A 21,605-nucleotide genomic window follows, 5' to 3' on the forward strand; every position below is an offset into this window, starting at 1 on the left:
CATTCCCGTTTAAGCTCCACACACCTGCAGTTTGGGATGCAATGCCATTAATTCTGTTATCTGTGCTACGTATACATGAAAGATGTTTGCAGATGCCCTGGACAAGGCCCTTTATTCCCACAGAGCACCCCCAGGCCCAGCCGGGACTGAACCTTGCAGCGCTACTGACAGTTCAACGCGTGGCACTGCAGCATTTGATGCCCAGGGCCTGCAAAGGGCCGCCGACAAAGCGGCAGCGTGTTTTGTAAAAGCATGCACCCAGAAGAAAACCACATTCAAAGCATTTAGAGGATCTGAGCCCCCTAACGCGCTTTAAACAGAGGCCACGGCTCGCTCCAGCAATCCCGGGATAAGCGACGGACGCACGGGCCCAGCTCCCGCCGGCGGGGCGGGGCGGCGCCAGGCCAGCGGCCTGACGGGAGCTGTAGTCCGCCCGCACTGCCCGCGCTCCGCGCAGCCATCTCGGACTGCGTTTCCCAGGGGGCGCTGCGGGCGCCGGGCCGCCGCTGGCGGGGCAATGGCGGCCCTTGTGGCCGTGGCCGCGCGGGGGTGCGGCGGGTTCTGGCGCCGGGTGCGGCAGAGCGGCGCGGGGCAGTCGGGGCCCGGGCTCGGCCCTTTCCCCCGCGGGCAGAGGGCTGTCGCCTGTAACGCGAGAGGCGGGGCGGTGCCGGCGGGGAAGAGCGGGTACGCTGCCGGGACGGCGCGGGGAGAGGGGCCCGTGGAGCTGCTTGTGCCCTAGAGCCCGGTCCGGGGCTCCGGGCTTGGCAGCGGCGGTGACAGCGGCGGGGCCCGGTGTAAATCCGGGCGTGTGAGCGGTGTGAGGCCTGGGTGCGGGCAGCGCACGTTTGTCCCGCGTTCCCCGACTCGCGGCCGGTCGGGGATTGCCGCGGGCGGGGCCGTGACCCTCGGGCACGCCGGGCTGCCATGAGAGCCGCAGCTCGGGCTGCCCGAGCGCTCCGTGTGCCGGGAAACCATGGCGAGCGCTGCTCCGGCTTTCCTGAGCGCGTTTCCAGGGTTATTCCAGCCCGAAAGAGGCTTTTCCTTCCAGAGGAGTACTATGAGATACGGGCGGTGTGCCTGAAGCAGAGCACTTTGTTTCTGCTGCAGCTGAGAGTCACGGGCTGAACAAGTTCTCTGGTGTCCCACGGGGGTGTGCACAGCTGGTCGCTTCCAGAAAGTTGTGCAGACAGTGAGTGTGCTGCTGATTCTTTAGACACGGATAAGCATAATCCGTGAACAAACTCGGCAAGAAGCTGCAGGTGCCTCACTAGTGCTGTTAGTAGGATTGAAGAACTGACTGGTGCACGTACCTTTATCTCTGAGTGTCAGCCAACACACTGATTAGGCAAAACCTGGTGTAATTTTTAATGTCATGATATAACAGAAAGGCATTTCTGAAGAATACAGGAAACAATGGAATAAATTTGCCTCCAAAATGTAAAAGAAAGCCCACATTATTTCTCAAACCTCGAAGCATTTGTATAATCAGCTGAAAATACTGAAGAATAATACTATTTCAATGAAAGAAAATGTATTAGCTCCTTTAAACATCTGAACCTTAATCTTTCACGATAATATTCTTCCTAAAGCATCAATAGAAGTGGCATCTGCATCACTAGTTTGTTGTTTGTAGGGATGTCCTCAGCTGGTGGAGGGCAGATGGAGAACTAAAATCTTGGCAATGTAGAATGTTCACCTCTGGAAGGAACGCTGTACTTGATATATTTGTTTGATGTTTTTCCATAGCTTGCTTGTCTCCTATAGCTATCTGGGTACTCATACTGCTGAAGTGTTCTGCCACAGAAATGTGATTTCATCAGTGAAATATTATTTGTGCCACTTCATTTGTACAAGGCCAGATAATTACTTACAGAAACTGTCAAGCAATTCATACTGTAAAGGTGACCTTTTTCTCTTGTCCATATAAAGGTTATGGATGTGAGAATTGCAATTACTTTTTAGATGATATGGAGAAGCTTTATTCTGCAGAATACATTCAGAGAACAGTAGCTCTCTAGTTGAAATGATGATTTCTCTATTACCAGATTACTAATGTTTATGCTAATATTCTACTAACGCTGCTCTGGAGAGCCACCTTTCCCAGCATGCAAGTGTCTATCTGACAGAGAATACATAATTTATTATGCCACCTGTCTGTTGGAGATTTATCAAACTACCTGAGAAGTAATTCATATTTATGATGATTTGGGGATTTTCACAAGGCACCAAATTAGAGTTCATCCAGCATGCAAGTGCGCCTCATTAATTTCTCTGAGATTTCTCACGTAAGGAAAAGTTAAAAGTTTTAAACCATTACAGCTTTTATGATACTCTTTTTTGCATATAATGAACACTGCCATATATTCCCCATAGCCTCTGTTCTCCAGTATCACAGCACAGCTTTTCCTATTACGGTATAGATGTATTTGAAACATTGTTTACAATTTTTTTACAATTACAGTTTAATTTTTTTTCCATAAATTAAGCGTTCCTGATTCTTCTAAGTTTCCACGGTTTTTAATATCATGTGTATTTAAATTGTTTCTCCCTTCTCCTCTTTCCTTTTCAGCCTTGCTCCGTGGGTACCAGTTGTGGGTCTGGAAATTCACGCACAGATCAGCTCCAACTCAAAACTCTTCTCTGGTTCCCAAGTCCAGTTTGCAGCACCTCCCAACTCCTTGGTGTCTTTCTTTGACGCCTCTTTACCAGGAACTTTACCAGTAAGTTAAGCTGCAATTTCATTTATGTCAGGATTCATGTCAGACAACTTTGTGTTTGCTTCAAGTATTTTATTCTTTCCAGGATTTGACTAGAGTCATATATATGGCTGCTTTTCCTTACTTTTCTGATTTCTGTTTGTTTCATAACATGAGATGCCTAGAATTGTTTCTTTTCAATTTCCTCACTCCCTAGTTATTGCCTCAGACACTTTATATCCCCTCAAAGGAGAAAAATCAGGAGTGTCTCTTCAGCATAGTGAATGGGTTGTGGTATTTCTTTGAGGCCAGAGTGGGTGCGTTTGCTTAGTATGCCACACAGGAAATTCCTTAAATATGAGAGATGCCTAAAGCCCAGTGAGAGAAGAACATCTTAGATTTCTGAGTGGCCATTTGATGTTGTTTTGCCATATGTTTGTTTATGTAGCTGTCATTTGCCATTTGGAATGTCTCACTGAGGAGTTACTTTGCTTCCTGAGTATAAAGTCTCCAATTTAGGAAAGTGTCAACCATTCCTATTTCCAGAGCAAAGTAATTATTTAAAAAAAAAGGAATGTGTGTGAGACATTAGGGATTAATAGGTCAGAATAACTAGCTAGCACATAGCAATAAGGTTTATTAGTGAAAACTTAATAAGTGTTTGAATTCACAGCTTAATTATAACTGTGATGGCTATGACAGTACTGCTGTTGAATTCTCTGAGTATCTAACAAGTTTAATTTAAAAATAAAAGTTAAAAAATTATAACATAAGCTCTTACAATACAGTGAAAATAAATATTTAATAGACTTAGCATTGCCACATACAACAGCTCTGCAGAGACTAAGATGGGGTCTAATTATATAAAGTAGAAACATTTCACTGACTATATTCATTAAAGTGCAGATTTGAATTCCAGTTATAGAAATGTATTTTTAAATCTAGTTGAAATTTTTCATCACCATAAAACAGCCTCAGATAACCTAAAATTGAGAACTAATTTGTGGCTGGATTTCTAGGGTCTTGATATATGTCATGATCCTTAAAAGGAGAAATTATGTTGTTATTATTTTATTTTTATTTCTGCATTTGCAAAGGTATTGAAAATTAAAGAAGTGAAGTTTAGATGCTGATAAAATTGGGACTTTCCTCTGGTTGCAGTGGCAATTCAGAGCTGAGTTTCAGATCTGACTGTATGGAGTTAATGGGAATCTTATGCAATAATTTCGTTTTAGAAGAGTCTAGCTAGAATTAAAGACAGAAAATTAGTTCCTTTCATTGGGGGCAGGGCTAGGTTAGTCAGAAAATCCAAAAGAGTTCAAGATTCTGGTTTTGGACCTTTTTATTTAACCTTCTGTTAATGCACAGAAATTCTCTTAGATTGTCTAATGCTTATCTTCAGTCAAGTAGAAAAGCTGTTCTTGAGTGAACAAAATGAATATTTATGAGGAGGTTAATTTTTCTCTGTGTTACTGTTTATTAAGGCTTCAATGTATGTGTGTGTGTCTTTTTTCTTTATTAATGAGGCTTTAAAATGAGGCTTGATATGACCTATAGCTGCACCTGAGAAGAAAAAATCCAGAGAGGTTAGGTTAATTTTAAGGTAGTGATGCTATGTTAGGTTCTACTAGCTGCTTTTATCTATACAAAGAGAAGAAAGATTTTTTTTCTTACTGTAGTACTGGTAAAAACAGAGTTGAAAGTGGATGTTACAAAATACATGTTCCTGCACGTTAGAATGTGGTGCAAAATCCAGTCAGGAGTCGTAGCTCCATTTTCCCATTGTACCTGCTGCTGCTGAGTCCAGCATTTGCTCTGGAATCAGAGGGGCTTGTTTTCTCTGTGTAAATTTGTACATGGCAATAGTATCTGCAGCAGAATTGAATTCTGGTAAATTTTGAAAGATGGAAGGTCATTTTTGAAAATTCAGAATATTTGTAGAATAAAAACAAACCAACAAAAGCCATTTTAATAAATGTTAGGTTATTGACTAATAAGACTACTTAGAACATAGATATTTGGCCTTTCATTTGGACTGCATTTTGTTGAAAAATGAAAAAAAAAAAGCAAAGTTTTTATACAGTAGTTGACCTGAGTCTAGAATGGAGTGACTGTTGTTTTAACCTGACAACTATAGGGACAGTTTTCAGTGTCACAAGGATTTGAATTTACTGTGTGACAACGAGATGGCTGTGATTGAGAGCTGTCCTAGCATTTGCATCTTCACAGTGGGACCAGCAGTGATGGTGCTGAGGGGAGCTTTTCAGGGTTCTGTGCATTTCTGGGTCACAGTAAGGGTTGGTATGCGCTTTTGCTGTGCTCTACACAGGACACAGGAGACATGAAACTACAATAATGTGTTTAGCCCTCCTCCTGCTTTCCTTTTTATATTTGCTTCCTGTAAGGTTAATACAGCTTATTTTATCCTTCTGCTGCAGCCAGGCCTTGGGAGGGTCATCACAGTGGAAGTGGCATGGCCATTTCACTGTGTTGTTCTCATAAAGTGCCTCTGAGAGACAGCTACAGGCATGAGGAGCTATGCAGGTGCCCTCCTATTTGGCATGAGACAGGAAAAAAATGATTATAGAATCATAGAATCATGGGTTTGAGTGCCAGGGACCTTACAGCTCATCTGGTTCCAGCCCCCTGCAGTGGGCAGGGACCCCTTCCATTAGACCAGGCTGCTCAGAGCTCCATCCAGCCTGGCCTTGAATACTTGCAGGGATGGGGCAGCCGCAGCTTCTCTGGGCAGCCCGTGCCTGTGCCTCAACACCACAGTAAGGAATTTCTTTGTAACATCTAACCTAAACCTGCCCTGTGTCAATTTAAAACCATGTCCTGTGATCACAAGCCCTTGTAAAATGTCCTTCTGACTCTCTTGTAGGCCCTTTTTAGGTACTTGAAAGTGCTGTAAGGTCTCTCTGGAGTTTTCTCAATGCTGAACAACCCCAACTCTCTCAGCCTGTCATCATAGGAGGGGTGTTCCAGCCCTCTGGTGATCTTCATGGCCCTCCTCAGACCCTCTCCAGTAGGTGCATGCACCTCTTCTGTTGGGGATCCCAGAGCAGGATGCAGCACTCCAGGTGGGAACTCACAACAGTGAGTAGAGGGGCAGCATCCTCTCCTTGCCCTGCTGCCCACCCTGCTTTGGATGCAGCCCAGAGCATGGTTTGCTTTCTGGACTACAGGTGTGCTTTGCTGGCTCATGCTGAGCATTTCCTCAACCAGCACCCCCAAGTCCCTGGGGCTGCTGTCAGTCCATTCTCTGCCCAGCCTGTATTGGTGCTTGGGATTGCCTGTTCCAGATGCAGGATTTTGCACTTGAACTTCATGAGGTTTGCACAGGCCCACTTCTGAAGCCTGCCCAGATCTCTCTGGATGGCATCCCTGCCCTGCAGCTTGTTGGCCACACCACACAGCTTGTTGTCATCTGTGAACTGCTGAGAATGCACCTGATCCCCCTGTCCCTGTCACTGACAAAGACATTGAACAGCTCTGGTCCCACTGAGACCACCTAACACCACTTGTCACTGGTCCCCACTTGGACATTGAACTGATGACCACAGCTCTTTTAGTGCCACCACACAGCCAATTCCTTATCCACTGACAGTTTGGGACCACATTTGATGCCATACATTTAATTTCATTTAATTTAATGAAATTTGCCAAAGCCTGGGTTTTTTACCTTGGGAATGGACATGGCAATGCTCTTGGCTTGGTATCTTCAGAAGACCCATTCTATACATGGCAGCAGATAGTGCATTACACCTGCAAACTGGACTAAAATTCTTCTGAGGATCCATAAAGGTGGTTGCCCTCCCAATCTGATTTAGGCTCTGAAAATTCTGAGGTTGTAGAAAGGTTTTTAAAGCTAGAACTGGGCTCACAGAAAAAGAATCCATGATTATCTATTTTTGTGATGGAGGTGTCTGACTAAAAGTTAATTATAGCTCAGCCACAGAAATCGGATAGTAGATCTAGCAGCTAAAGGCTGAAACCTTTTTGTCAGTACTTAGTCTTTGTCACACATTTTGGGTTTGTCTCTGGCATGACTGAAGTGAAACTATGATCCTATTGTAGGCAATCCTTTGTAGGTAAGTATATAAGGAAATAATCTAGGATTTACATATCCAAAGTTTAAATTAATAAGATTTGAATTAATATTAGCCCTACAGTCCTAAATATTTTGATTTTTTTTTTTATGTCTTCTCATGCATTTGAATTTCATTCTCCTCTTAGTGTGAACAGCATCTGTTTTATCTTTTTATTTTTACAAGAGACTTTTCAGAAACACTTGGGGCAAGCAGATCACTCCTTCTCAAGGAAGAGAGCAGTGCTAGAGCAGCGCTCAGCCCTTGTTCCCTCTGGCAGTGAGCTCTGGCAGCCTCAGCTCCAAGCCCGGGCTCAGCGCCCCGGCAGTTCCAGCGCAGCGCTGCAGAGCCCCCGGGAGCGCCTGGATCCAGCTGTGGCCTTGCAGTGCTGGCTGCTGAGGGGCTGCCCAGGCGTGTGACAGGGCTAATACCCAGTTTGGCATTGCAGACGGTGCTTCCGTCTGTTCTTGGCAGTGGCAGGTACCCAGTGTTTCCCCAGGTGTTTTGGGTTTACCAGACTTAAATAACATCTAGAATTCATCAGAGTATACAGGATTTATCTGATGCATTTGCGTTCAAAGGCTCTGAGAGGTTTGTGTGAGATTTTGGTGGATCTGTCTGTCAGCTATTCATACTGGAACAGAAACAGCATTTGAGACCAGAGTTTATACTTTACAGCTTGAAACTAGATTTTTTTTTTTTTGTATCCCGTGCCTGTTAAATCTGATGATTGCAACAGCTGCTTTACCAACTTGTGATTTCAGTTTTGTTTTGACATTCCTGCTGGCATGCAATGTGAATTTACTCCCTTCTTGTACTACTTTGTTTTGAAAAAAAGCCTGCTTCTTAGCTTGACTTTTGATAACTACAGTGTTAATTGTGTGCACTTTTCATGGGGAATTAACAATCTCTCTGATCTTTGTATGATTGTTTTTTTAGCTTCCATTACATACATCTTCTTTTCTTTGAAACTATATGATGGCTAGGATTTTGTATCCATGAGCTCTCCTCTAAAAATAAATTAGTGGCAATGCCTGATGGAAAAAGTGAGTTCATGCTTGTTTTAAGCCATTTACCTATGTCTAGGTTCATTTAAACTCTTCATTACTTATTTCACTAAAACTGTAGTAATTGCACTTAGGAGAAAAAAGAGGACTTTAATAGAATTTGATGGTACCTTTCTGTTGCAGTCCTTTCTTTCCTGATAATATTTGGGTTTGTAACATGCATTGTATGGTCAGTGCTTGGGAGTCTCTTGCTCACACAGTCCCAGCTTGCTGGGCTTGCAGTCCAGAAAGCTTCTATAAAGAAAATACCAAATAATTTAGAAAAAGTACTAGAGGAGTGAATTGGGCTTTTAAACCATTGCTCTCTGAGGATGCTCTTGTGGTTCATAGACCCTTAAATGTCCAAGTTCATGCTGAATTAAAGCCTGCCTACCAAGTTTCAAACTATTAATCAGTTCAAAGCTGTTGTACTGGTCAGAAGAAGCCTTTGAAAGATGATTAGCTGCTGGCTTCAGGTGACTCAGGACTGGGTTATGGTGCAGGTTGTTTCTCATTCTGTTTCTTTGTGCTCCATAAGATCATTCTCAGCCTCTGGGTTACCTCTGGTACCAAACTCCTTCACTGGGGTCTGAGAAATGTTGTATTTCCTCCATTACTGCAGCTGCTTAGCTCAACTTTATATCATACTTGGGGCATTTTTTTCTGGAGACTCTCTGCTCTTGTGTATTGAAGTATTTTGTGACATTTGTTGCTCCTCTCTCAAGCTTTGAAGATATCTCTTGTAACATTTTCTCTCACTTTTTGCCGTGTCTCATATATTTGTGAGTATTTCTGGCCCTCATTCTGGGTGTTTTAATCTTTCTGTCAAAGCTAACAATTCAGGTTGGGCTGTCTCCTTAGCACCTCAGTAAGTGTTGAACTTTCTGTTTGTTCTTGTTGGCTTTACTGTTCATCCTTAACAGGTCCCTGTGGCTGATGCAAACTTGCCTGTTAGAATAGCATTGAGTTGATACAACATCTTGTTATCACCTATTTCAGTAGATCCTTCAGTGCATCAATGATGTTGCCTGTATTTTCTCTTACCTCCTTTTCTGTAGTTTCTTTTTAATCTCTTTACCTTTTGTTTTACTTAGGTTTTTTTCTACTTCTGAGTGGGGGAGCAGGAGTTGGCAGTATCTTGTTTCCTTTCTTTCACACAGTCCTGTTACTGCTTGGACACTTCTGAACAGCACAACTGCACGATGTGTCAGTGTGCCCCTTTCTCAATTCATTTGGAAATTGCTGCTGAGATGCACATAAGCTTTTTGCAGTAGCTTTTCTCAGTGGGTGGGAATTTCTTTAAGCTGGACCTGAGAGGGGATTTGTTGTTGCAAATTTCTATTACCTCTGTTATCAGTCACTATAGGTGTTCTGGCATCCTTAATTTTTTTATTTGATTTCATTTCCTCACAGTATGTAGACAGTCTGGTTCCAGGGGCTCCATCTGAGGAAATCCAAGGTGGTATGTTGTATATATGTGTATGTTGTATATATGTGTATATTGGCAGTGCTCTCTTAAGCAAAAATTTCATGGTTCTACCAATTTCTTAGCATTTTAACTTTGCAAACTGACCTCTTGCTATTTCATTCTTCTTCTTAACAATTGTCTCGTTGAAGAGTTTTTCATTAAAATGTGTTTAGGGAAGCATTGTCTGACAGTAATGACAGATAATTGTAGACTGAGTCTTTGTTATCTTATGGTTAGCTGTCTGGTGAGTAATGTTGCATAACTGTCAGGTTTTTGTATTTTGTTGGAAACTTATCGTGGCGCAATTAGGCTGTAATCAATTCCTGGGGTAAAATTAATTTATTTGTGTTCTCTCTGATTATCAGTCACCTTGCCACCTTAAATATGACTGTATTTGATTTTGAGAGGATTATGTAAACTTCTGCAAGTGATTTCTATTAGTTACATATGCAGATTTTGCCAGAAGGATATTGTTTTCTATTTTTCAAGAAATGCTTGTTTTACTGCCAAGTTCAGCCAGATTTTACTCAAAAAAATTTTAGAGGGTTTTTACTCCAAAAACCCTTGTAGAGGGTTGTTATGACTATATTAGCAAGAATATGAAGAAATTATTGATTTAGTCTCCCCACTTATCTCAGCTTTTTTTGGGCTGCTGCTCTTCAAATACTTGTGACACGTTATACTCATTTTGGGATGTTTGATGAAATAAGGAGAAGATGGGAGTCACAGGAGAGAGAGTTTTGGGGTCACTGCTTAAGTAAAACAAACTAGGGATATTATTTAAAGGAAATTAGTCTCTGTTAGTTCTGCAATTGCAGAACAAGTTTGTTAAAAGCAAATAATTTCTGTTTGCTCTCTTACAATTTCTCTCAAATAATTTCTTAATAGTTCTTTGCAAGACTTGTTGCATTATGTCACCTATTGTTTTCCCAAATTAGTACAATCTTTTATCTATGTGTAAAAGACCACTTCTGGTTTACTCCTAATTTGTATATTGTGCTCACTTAAGGGATCTGGGTCAGCCTGCAGGGAAAGATGGCTGAGAACAAATAAGCATGTTTTGGGAGATACCTGTTGGGGAAAAAAGGAATGAGGGAGTCGGGGCAAAGGGCTGAGAGTTTAGTGTGTGTTTGGTGTGGGCTCTCAGAAACACAAAAATTGCAAGGAGCAGAGGGCAGATAGCCAAGACTTTGAAACAATAGAAAATGACAGTAAATGGGGATCAAAGGTCTGAATTTGTTACAACTCAGAAAACCACAGAGCTGGCTCTCACCAAGCCTACGAGCAAAGGAACATCTGCAAGGAAAAACAGGGTAGGAGTTGGTTTACAGACTATTTTGTCCTAAATGCTCTGAGTGTCTTCATTTAAGAAATTAAACAATCTATGTCCATAGCTACTGCAGGAACTACACAATCTATGTTGTGTTGAAGAAGGCAGATGATATTCATATTCAAAAGCCTTTTTTTTTGGGAACTCAGTGTAGGAAGAAAGGTCTGAGATTGTTCTCCTTAAACATCTTGTTGCCTTTGGATTTGATCGTAGCCTGTAACTTAAGTTTTAGCCATCGCACTGGGCAATGTCTCCGACCTCCAGCGGCAGTGAGATGTTATCGCTGGATCTTCCTGCATGAAATGTGCCCTGAATCACATAGTGTTAGCCGTGACTTAAATTCCAGCTGGCATTAGAGAGGGAGCATCCTTATGACAGGTTGAAAAATGCCATGTGGGAGATGCAGAAGACTAATGTCAACAAGGAGAGCATGGATGTTAGAGAGGTCCTGGACTTCTTTATGGGAACACCACATAAGTACAGCTTTCTGTTATGAGTTTCATGAGCCACTGTATCACCATTGCATTGTCCTGTCTTCTCTGTGGGTTCTCTTGCTCGGAACTGATCTTGTATGGTAGAATTTTATTTGTTTTTAGATGCTGCTGATGGGATCAAAAATATGATCTGGATTGGTTGTTTCCCAGAAAACTTAATTTATTCTGTTGAGACCATTGAGCACTTTGCCCACACGGTGGTCTGAATGGATTTTTCCTTCTGTGTTTTCTTCTGTCATTATTGAAATGTCTTTGTACCTGGTGTAACATTCCATGTTTCTTGCTCCCAGGGGTCAGCATTTCTCCCTACCGCTGCTGCATTTTTCTGGTTATCACTGACACTGGAAGATGCTTTCTCCATCCTAAGCCTTGTGACAAAAGCTCTTGAGCTTTGAGCAAGTGTGCCCTCTTACTCTGTTGAGTACACCTGAAGCAGTATGTTTGGGAGCTGGCTGCTTGTTGATGGCAGAACTGCCTAGTTTTTTATATATGACTGGAATCATTGTATGCTGCATCACCACAAACCAGCTTTGCCACTAGACAAGGTTAGCAATAATATATTTTGTCTAGCAATGTATGGATTTGGTGCCAGACTGTGGAAAGGTAAATTTGCAAAGTGCATGAGGTATGTTTAATGCCCCTCATAGCCTTTGCTGTTGCAGCTTCTGAGTTGCCATTTTGTTCTCTTTAGCTGGAATCTCTTTTGATAATGCTAAGATCTCAATTTAAAATGTCTGGTGCTTCTTCCCCTTCTGTCTTGCCCCTTTCCTTAGAGATAAGAACATAATGCTTATACTGGGGCAGCAAACATGCTGTGAAGTAGATCCTGGAGTAAGTGCAGAGGACACTAAACTGAAGTTTTTAAAATTTTCCCTGAAAATTGAGACCTCAGGTTTTGGAATGTGGGTTCTTTGAACACCTAAGAAATTACAGGGCTTAAGTTGTCTTGTTTTTTAAATTTTACTGCATCCTTCAAGGGATGGAGTCTAATTGGAACCCATTGAAATAAATTTGGGAAATGGTCAGCTCTTGAATTACTGTATCTCCATTCTGTACATGCATAGCTCCAGTTGGTCCCTGCTCTGTGTGTGGGAGGATGCCAAGGCAGAATGCTGCAGAGCAGTAAGTACTCATCTACAGTGTCAGACTGAACAGCCTCAATTACACTGGGACTAAGTACATACTAGGGTATTCTATTTTGAAGTTTAACTCATGATTGCACTTCAAAGAACCATATATTGCAGCAATTTGGTACTTTTAACACAGCTAGAATAGTAAGACTGGGTATATCCATTAGTAGAAGCAAATAAAAATCAGAGTGAGATGAAATAGGAGTACTTGAAAATGTGATTAGATATATCTGTTGAGGTTTCTAAAGATTAGTGTCTGGTCTACAGAGAGCTGGCTGAGTACATTGTACCACTTCCTTCTTTCAGATATTATTTTGAATGAAAAGGAGCTAAAATTAAATATTTCTTAGATCAACAGTCCTGTAGTTAATCTGATTAATGCTGATTTTTTCATGATTGTAAGTAGGACTGAAGGTCTTAAGATAGCCAGTGAATATTAAATCTACTTTATTAAAATGTGTGACCTAGAATCAAAAACTTCACAAATTTTTGGGGAATTATTTTGATTTTATCATTTTTAGTACAAGGAATATTTTCTTCTGTAAGACAGAATTCCTGGGTGCAAATATTATTGCAGAGATGATTGGCTTTTTTTAAGAGGTAGCAAAAATAAACTTTTTCCAGGAGAGTTTTTTAGATATTTCTTTTTTCCCCAGTTATCCTATACAATACTCATTAGCAAAACAAGAAGCTGCATACATCCCCTCATTAAAATCTAAACATGGTAATTTACTAAATATAGAAATATATATCTTTATGTAAAAGGATGCCAACTTTCCTTAATATATTAATATAAGGACTAAACCTGATGTTAAAGAAAAAGCTGTTAGCAAATTGCTTTTGGTGGGAATTTGTGCCATCAAAGGTATTGTGTATAGTTTTGAATAGCTATTGAATATTGTATTTAAAACCAAGGTCTTGACCAAACTGAACTTGCAAATAAAGATAAATTCTTAAAAGGTGTCTTTCCATCTGTGGTCTAGATGTAAAGAATAGACAAGTGGCAGAAACAGATCTTGGTTGGACTGTTCTTTCATTCCTTTAGTGCTCAGTTACCATGGTGCTGTAGCAGGAGACCAGAGCTACAGGGGAAATGGTGCTGGTGTTGTGATGCCATTGTTTAGGTTTTTCACGAGTTTCCAATACAAACAATTTACGTTTCCTTTTGTAATAGCTCTGTAGGATTTTTTTCAAATACTGGGAGGGATGCTTCCCATGTAGAAGAATATATTGAAGAAGTCTTTATAGACTATTGTGTTTTGTCCATAGCTACTGCAGGAACTACACAGCTTGCTTTCAAGGCCAGCAGTTTGCTAACACAGCAGACAGGCAGCTTGTCAGTTCAAGCCAGTAATTTAAATCTTTGGTGCTAGTCAAAGCTGTCAACTTAATAACAGCTTACTGCATAAACAAGCTGGAGGGCTTACTCTAGGTCATTAGTATGGGAAGTTTCATGTACTGAATTGATGTTTATCACTGCACATTATTTGAAAAGCAAGGATTGTTTGAAGGAAAGGTAGTAGTGCTTTGTACTTACAGCCTTGGTCATGGCAGTGGTAGTAAAAGTCACTTCAGATATGAAGTATTAGAGAAGTTTTGATTTTTGAAGAAGAGGAGGGTCATCTGGTTGGGTTTGAATTGTGTTTTATTAAAGGCACACAGGGCAGAGGGAGCAGATTGGCATGGTCGTCATCTTGATGTGCCATAGCATGAAAGATCTGCTTTGCAAGGCCTTCTCTCACCACTGAGATGGGTGAAGGAAGTTCATGGCAAGTTGAGTGACTAATGGAGCACATACAGTGATTTGGCTACCATGATCCAGTACACTGGGGACTCATACACATCAGAGTCATCTGAATTCTTGGTAATACTACATAAAAAATAATCAGTACTTCATGTTTTTATGCCACTTTTTCCCCAGAGCCGCCAAAATGTTTCATCAGCAGTAGAGCAAAAGATCTCTCTGGTTTAAGTAGTGTATATATGGGGATTATTTTTTTCACCTCAAAACAGTTATCCCTTAGGGCAATGAGTAAGATACACACTCTCCTGTTTGAAGTAAAAATTGAAGAGCAATGAAGTGCTATGAAGCTTTCAGTGGTTGTGACTTGGGAGTTGGGTTTTGTCTTGTTCACTGATGACAGTCAGTCACAGCCCCTGCACTGTCAGGAATTGTATCAAGATACTGGCTCACTGCTTTGGAGCTGTGGTGTTTTGAGTCTGCCAGTCCTTATGGAGGCTTAATGGGTTTCTGGTGGCCACTTTTATTACAGGACTGACTGGCAGAGGTCCTCACTAATTTGTAAAACTGAACAGGATTGTGCCATAAGGTTTTAGTGAGAGGAAATTTGCCTGTATATTTAGAAATACGAAGATATTTTAAACATTGAACAGTTTGACTACAACTGTTACAGAATTCCTTAAACAGTAAAAAAAAAAGCATCTGTACTGTCTAGAAGCATTAATTATTGAAAACAGGAGCATCTACTATATAATGAACTGCAGTTATGGTGCTAAAATAAATTCATATTTTGTAGTTATCAATTTTCTTTAGATTAGATTCAGGACTAATTGCATGCATTTTGCTGTGGATTGATATTTCAAAGGGAGATTGTTCTTCCTTTTTTCTTGTCTGGAATTTGCTTTATGTATCTCTTAAATTTTTTAATAAGTAAAATATGCCTGAACAGATGATGTGTTCTAGTTAGCCATATATAGCTACACTAAAGATCTGAAAGTTCCCTTGTTAAATGTCTTAAATATTTAATTTCTTTTCTGTATAAGCAATTTTAAAGTTTTTGTTACATGAAGAGTTGCCTATATCCTCTCTTACTATTTTGATTTTTAAAAACTAAATAAATAAAATAAAGAGATTCATTTTCTGGCTGAAGATGTGGGGTGATGGGAAATGTACAGCTGCTTAATATGTTTTCAGAAATCAGGCTGGAGAATATAAAAAGTAAATACTGTCAGAAACATGGAAGAAAACATTATTTAAGCCTTTTATGTTCTGGTCAATGCAGATGAAGTCATGTACATTCTTTTACATAATGTGCTCCTTTAATGGTCCTGCTGGAAATAGACTTCTTGGCAGCTGTGCAGTGCAGAACAAGATGGATAAAGTTCTGTTCCTGTTTCAAAATGCTGTAAGTGTGAGCGTGTCAGAATTGTAGTAAGACAAATTCAGTCTTTTTTCCTTTTCAGTTCCATCCATTTGATGTTAGTTAAACGAACTGTTAAATTAATAAGGGCACATCTGAAAAAAAAAATCATTTGTCAGTAGTTTTTGGAGTGAAATCCTCTGGATCCTGACCCTGCTGAGGAGATGGAAGGGTGTAGTGCTGAGAACGATGAGTCCATGGTGAAAAACTGCATTTAACTCCTTTATTTCTTTGTGAAGACCTTGTTGGCATTCTGCAAAACCTTTATCACATGGGTTTCTTAGGTGCTGGAAACATGTATACTTGTAGCCATGGGATCAGTTGTTGTCTTTTGGGTTCTGTTTTAGCAAAGTAAGCGTGCATCATTTCATCCTGGCTAAGCAAAGCATTAACATCTATGGTATGTGTCGATACTCATAAATTCACTGTGCTTCTGTGGTTACAGGTGTTCTGAAGTGTTCTACTGTAACAGCACTGCAGCCCCTAATGCAAATCCTGTGTTTCAAATTCCCAGTATGAGCTGACAGCTGGTTACAAGTCAGTTATCGTGGGCTGTGATTTGTCTCCTGTATCCTCAAAAGATTCAAAAGCACTGACTGTTTGCAAAAGTAGCGAGCCAGAGCAGTGCACACCTCCATATGTGGTATGACAAAGTGACTGAATAGCTTGTATTTTCATGGTAAAGCCTTGCAGATTTATAGCTGCCGCAGCTTTAATGATGAATAAGAGCTACCCACACAAAGAAAGAGATCTAATGATGACTGAAGGCAAGTGAAATTGAATATATGCTCCTTATACGGCAGTGTGTGGGAGACACATTTGTAACATACTGAGTATGTGAGCAAAACCATGTGTCATGTTTCCTTAGGTTCTCAACAGGAGATGTGTAGAAGCAGCAGTGATGACAGGCCTGGCTCTCAACTGCAGCATAAACAAGAAGTCCTTGTTTGACAGAAAGCACTACTTCTATGCAGATCTGCCTGTAAGTATGCAGTGTGGCTGGTCCCTCCTGGGCTCTGGGAAGGACAAGTCTGCAGTATGGATGGCAGGAGGGGAGGAGTGCAGAGATGCTGCTTCTGTTTTCACTCAGTGCTCTGCTCACCCCAGCAGGATGCTGCACTGTGCCCTGATGGAACAGGCAGCTGTACCCTTGTGCTCGCTGATTGAATATGATTGCTCTGATTGCTGACTCCTTGCTTAGCTGCACAATTCCAGTAGCCTAATGTAATTGGATTGGGAGCTGGAGCTGCTTTGTCCCTTAAGTTGTCCATTCCTGGTGTTTTGTGCTAATTGTCTGTAGGGTAAAAGCAATCTGATAAAAGTCCTTCATTTAAAGTGAATGTATAAATAACACAGGCTCCAGTGGAATAAACACAGTAGGGTCTTCTTTGTATATGCTTAGGGACCTAAAATTATTTAATTTCCCTTCAAAACTTTCTCAGTCGTGGTTCCAATAAATGAAAAAACCAAAACAACTGAGGAATCGAGTCTTTGCAGTGTGGTTTGTTCGTAGATTCCATATGTATACAAGGTGCCACTGGAAGTCAGATGTATTTTGCTGCATTTGATATGGAAATACTGAAATAGTTTAAGAACCTGACTTCTGTCCTTGCAACAGTATGCAGCAGTGTTTGAGCCTTTTTTTCTCTCTAATGATATTAAACCTTTCTAATCTTTAACTTATTTTTGTGTGAGCTTATTGGTACTGAATGTTCAGTTTAATACTAATCTGTCAAAGGGAGGAAGCTATTTTTAGTTTCTTTGGTTTTGGGGTGAAGATCTGATGACATGAAAATAAAAATACTTGGGTTTATTTTATTTGGGAAAAGATCAGGCATGTAAGCTTATCCTCTCTTTAGGTGAGGAGTCTCAGACATCCAGAGAAGCAGAGTGGGAGACCTCTCAGATCCCAGACAAATCTGTAGAGGTGCTGCATTAACCAAATTATTTGCTTTCCCACCCTTGTTCAGGTATTGAAAATATTTTCAAGTTACACAAAACATTTTCAAATACAATTGCTTCCCACCTTAGAAAGAGAATTATATTGTAGTTGTCCAGTGGAGACCTGGATCTCAGAAAGGATTTCTGTTTTATTTTTTTCTAGGTTGTGAACTTGTGGCTTTTCTGTGAAGTTGCTGTAATTTTGATTTGGTTTCTGGGGATAACTTTGCAAATATTTGTAAGCCATTAAGAGGGCCTTTTACTGGGAGCTGTGCAGTGACCTGCTGGGAATGTGAAAAGCAAACTTAGCAGTTTGAATTGCCATTACTTTTTTTAAACATGTAGAACTATCTGAAAGCCCACTTCAGGATCTGAAGGGGAAAAAGGTGAAATAGCAGGAAATAAATATGACTTTCAAAATTCCTTTACACATCATGTAGGAACATCAAAACATCACAGACAAATTGTTTGCAATTTACTTTTAGTGCTTACTCTGTTAAACTGAAATCACTCTCATATTCTTGTGATGTCTGCTCCTGTCAGTCTGCTGATAGCAGATTTATGGATGAATGTGGTCCTGAGAAAGAATCCATGTCTGTGTCCAAGAGGACATTTGGGGTGGAAGAAACTGTGGGACTCTGCAGACAGGAATTACAGGATCCTCTGGTTACATGAGCATGGAGATTTGGTCAGGGAGATGCTGACATGTTTTATTAGTTGGAAATGTGTAATTCTGGCCTTTAACTGACTGACTTCTGCAGTTTAAGCACTGACAATAAACTGCCCGACCTACATTTCATAGTGAACAGTCTAGTCAGGAACCCTGTAATAAGATGCAGATTTTAGGCTAATGAGCTGAATAGAACAGATAAATCCAGCTCTTAGGGTCATTTGACAATGGGATTATTGTTACTCCTGAAAACAGGGCTTTGGATGGGAAATGGGATTCATATTATTTATTGTCACTCAATATTTCAGGTTGTAAAAAAAATTATTTTAATGAGAACTTCTAGGAGATGAGAAGAGCCTGTGATTAGCATAGGCAGCAGAGAGTCAGTTATTTTCTTTTTCTTACAGTGATTATTTCTAGTAGGTCATGCAGTTCACTGCATATATAAATTGGGGTGCTGACAGGGCCAGACCACTGTTCTCCATTCCAGTGCCCTGGAATTCACCATCTCTAGATTTTGGAGTGAGCTCATAGTCCCTGCAAAATATGCAGATACTCCTCCCAAATAATTTGTGTCTGACAGACTGTTTTTTTCATTTTCACCACTAGTGCCATAGGCAGGTGAGGAGGGAGGAAGCAAAGAGGATCCCATCTCAGCTGTCATTGACTCACTTCTCTATTCTTTCATCATTGCAGTTATTCCAATACCTTGTCACTGGCAGCCACTGTTTTGGCCAGCAGTTCCCCCTTGGAGTGGAGTCCCAGGCATAAGGTGGCATTTATCAGCTGTGTCTCCTGTGTGGGGTTGCATTGTCTTATTTTTAAATTGCTACATTAATGAAGTAGAGCTTTCTCATTTTCTTGATTTCCCCACCTCCACCCCTTCCCTCTAATGAGTACAGTTTGGAACAGACAGAGGGGGTAGGCAGCCTGTTGGGAGGATGAGTGATAGCCCCAGCTTGGGGATGGAAGTGCAGTAACTGGCTTCAAACAACATGTAACATGGTCATGGGGCCACAGGCATGGTGGTCCCATCCTCCAGTCCATTTCCTGCCCCAGGGCAGCATCAGAGAAGTTTGTCATCCTTGGCAAGAGATTGTGCAGTTGATTATTGATTATTTCAGCATTAGTATGGTGCTGTATATTTGTCTGTTATTGAGGAGTCCTCGTATTTTTTCCAGCCTTCCAGCTTCTTACCGTTGTGTTGAATTCTAGACTCATCTTCTAGCTTGCTTCCTTTCCATTTAAGCAAAGTTACTTTTGAATTTACATGTGCATTTATTCTCTCTTATATAGGTCACTCTGAAAGATGTTGCATTTTCAGTTTTGTTCTTAGTCAATTATATTTGCACTTGGGCTGCTTTCTGAAAAGTGAATGTTTCAGTTGCATATAAAACTAATTTTGTTGACAGGCTGGCTATCAAATCACTCAGCAAAGAGTTCCTATTGCAGTGAATGGAAGTTTGTCATACAGTCTCTGCATAGACAGCAAGATGAGCCAGATGGTGACCAAAACTGTGAGGATTAAACAAATTCAATTGGAGCAAGACAGTGGAAAAAGTCTCCATGATGATACAAGGAGCCAAACCCTTGTGGACTTGAATAGGGCTGGTAGGCTTGGATTATTTTCCTGTTTTTCTCCTCCTTTTGGGTTAAGATGAGTCTTTAAAGGTAAATAGATGACAGGAAACAGGCAAAAAATAAAAACAGCTTTGTGGCTCTGTCCTTGAAAAAATAATTCATGAAAATGACTGTTACACTGGAAACAGATGAATACTTGATTTTTTAATGGCCAGTAAACCTTTCCCATTTGCTGTTGGTTGATGGCACTTGGCAGTAGCAAGTTAGAAATCTCTTGGCTCCAGTTTGCTCAAAATTGTGTCACATCGAGCTACTCAGCTATTTAAGCTCTGCACTGTATGTGTTGTTAAAAAAAGTTAAATATTGCAGATACAGTGAATCAAGTTTCTGTATGGAAAGAGCAGCTGTTGGAATCTGTTGGTACATGAGTCAGACATTTCTCTTAATTATTAGCTTTGAAGAAATGTAGATTTTCTCTTTTAACTTGGAAATTGTAAATTGAGTGATCCAAAGGAGTGCACAACATGGGCAGCAACCTGGCTGGCCTGGCCTTACTGAGACACAGTACTCTGGTGTCCATTGGAGCTGAGGGCTGTGGCTGCTCAGGTTCCTTGAAAGCTGGGTCCTGAATCTAAGAACTAGACTACATCTGTTCACAGTTCTGCCTGCTCCAGAATTAGTTTAAGATAAATAAACTTGCATCTGGAACCCAGTTGACTTTAAATGAGAGTCCTTCTAGAGGAATGGGTCCTTCTGATCTGCATGTCATCAAAGGGTGGGGTATTGTCTGCAGTTGTCAGTTACTTTAAAAAAATAGCAGGAAAAGTTTTTCTAGCAATCTGCAGCTAGGCCCATTGTGACAGTTACTAAATAATACATGAGAGTTTATGTGGTTTTTATATTTTTTTAAAAAGAAGTCCAAGTTCTTTCATGTGTTAGCCAGTTGCACTCTCATATGCCAAGATCAAAAGCTATTGTTGAAGATCTCCTGTCTCTTTTTCTGGTAGGAGTTGGTCTCATGGAGGTTGTCATGGAGCCTGATATGTGCTGTGGGGAAGAAGCAGCTGCAGCAGTCAGAGAGCTTCAGCTCATTCTGCAAACACTTGGGAGCAGCCAGGCAGTCATGGCAGGTACTGAGGGCAGAATGTTCCCTTGTCACCAATAATTCTCTGTATTTGCAGGAGTTTTGCAGTTTCCAGTTACTTTGCTCTATGGTTGCTTATAATGCATAGCCCTTTCTAGCTGCTGTTTTACAATCCTCAGTCTGTCCTAATGTCTGCCATGCTTATAGGCCTGCCTTTGTCTGCAGAGCTTTGCCGTGCTAGATGTTATGTTTCCTCACACAGTAATTTTACAGGATGAAGCTGGGCAGGAAGAAACATCCCCAGGGTTCTTGTGGTGCTTCTCTCCGTCTCTCTCTGTCTTGCTTGCCACAGCGCTGCAGCACAGAAGATCTGTAGCAAGGATTAATTGTAGGGTATGGAAGGGACAAAGGGACAAAGTAGTGGGAGCATGGATCATCTTCTAAGTGTCAGGTCTCAGCTAGTCGTAAAGTTGATGTGGGCAGTAAACTTGTGCTGGTGTCATGGATGAGATGGAATAAACAACAACATGTACAGAAATGGGTGCTGAGGTTAATTTTAGCCAGGATTACCTATATTTCTGAGGCCACTTCCTCTTCCAGGAGACATTGCTTCTGACACCAGCTCTTTCTGTAATTTTAAGGCTCCAATTTTCACAACAGGTGATGTGCAGAAGCATAGCCTGCATTCAGCCTCCTCACAGGTGATTCTGTTTCATTAATTGTGAGATTCAGATCATGCCACTTTTCCTCAGTCTTAATGTTACCAAAATTTACAACTACCACATGGTTACAGGTAGCATACAGCAGACATTGCTTAAGAATTTAAAAGTGATTTCAGGCATTCATCCTCTTCACACACATCCACAATTAGCAGCTGCTTATTAGTGTTCATAGTGTAAGCTATATTTTTGCC

General features: G+C 40.9%; 1 protein-coding gene across 2 annotated transcripts in view; it reads left to right on the plus strand.

Annotated features, from left to right (window-relative positions):
• The first annotated feature begins 484 nt into the window (after positions 1–484).
• The window catches only part of GATB (glutamyl-tRNA amidotransferase subunit B), a 42,030-nt gene continuing 20,909 nt past the window's right edge, over positions 485–21,605 (plus strand). Inside the window, exons 1-5 of one of the 2 annotated variants that reach the window (XM_064710857.1) lie at positions 485–684; positions 2,570–2,720; positions 16,285–16,398; positions 19,440–19,638; positions 20,616–20,738. In XM_064710857.1, the coding sequence (XP_064566927.1) occupies positions 518–684; positions 2,570–2,720; positions 16,285–16,398; positions 19,440–19,638; positions 20,616–20,738 (754 nt within the window). In that variant the 5' untranslated portion in view covers positions 485–517. The remainder of the gene's footprint in view (positions 685–2,569; positions 2,721–16,284; positions 16,399–19,439; positions 19,639–20,615; positions 20,739–21,605) is intronic. The other variant, XM_064710856.1, reaches the window with a different exon arrangement.

The sequence above is a fragment of the Zonotrichia leucophrys genome, chromosome 4, assembly GCF_028769735.1.
Source record: "Zonotrichia leucophrys gambelii isolate GWCS_2022_RI chromosome 4, RI_Zleu_2.0, whole genome shotgun sequence".
In the NCBI taxonomy this organism is placed as follows: domain Eukaryota; kingdom Metazoa; phylum Chordata; class Aves; order Passeriformes; family Passerellidae; genus Zonotrichia; species Zonotrichia leucophrys.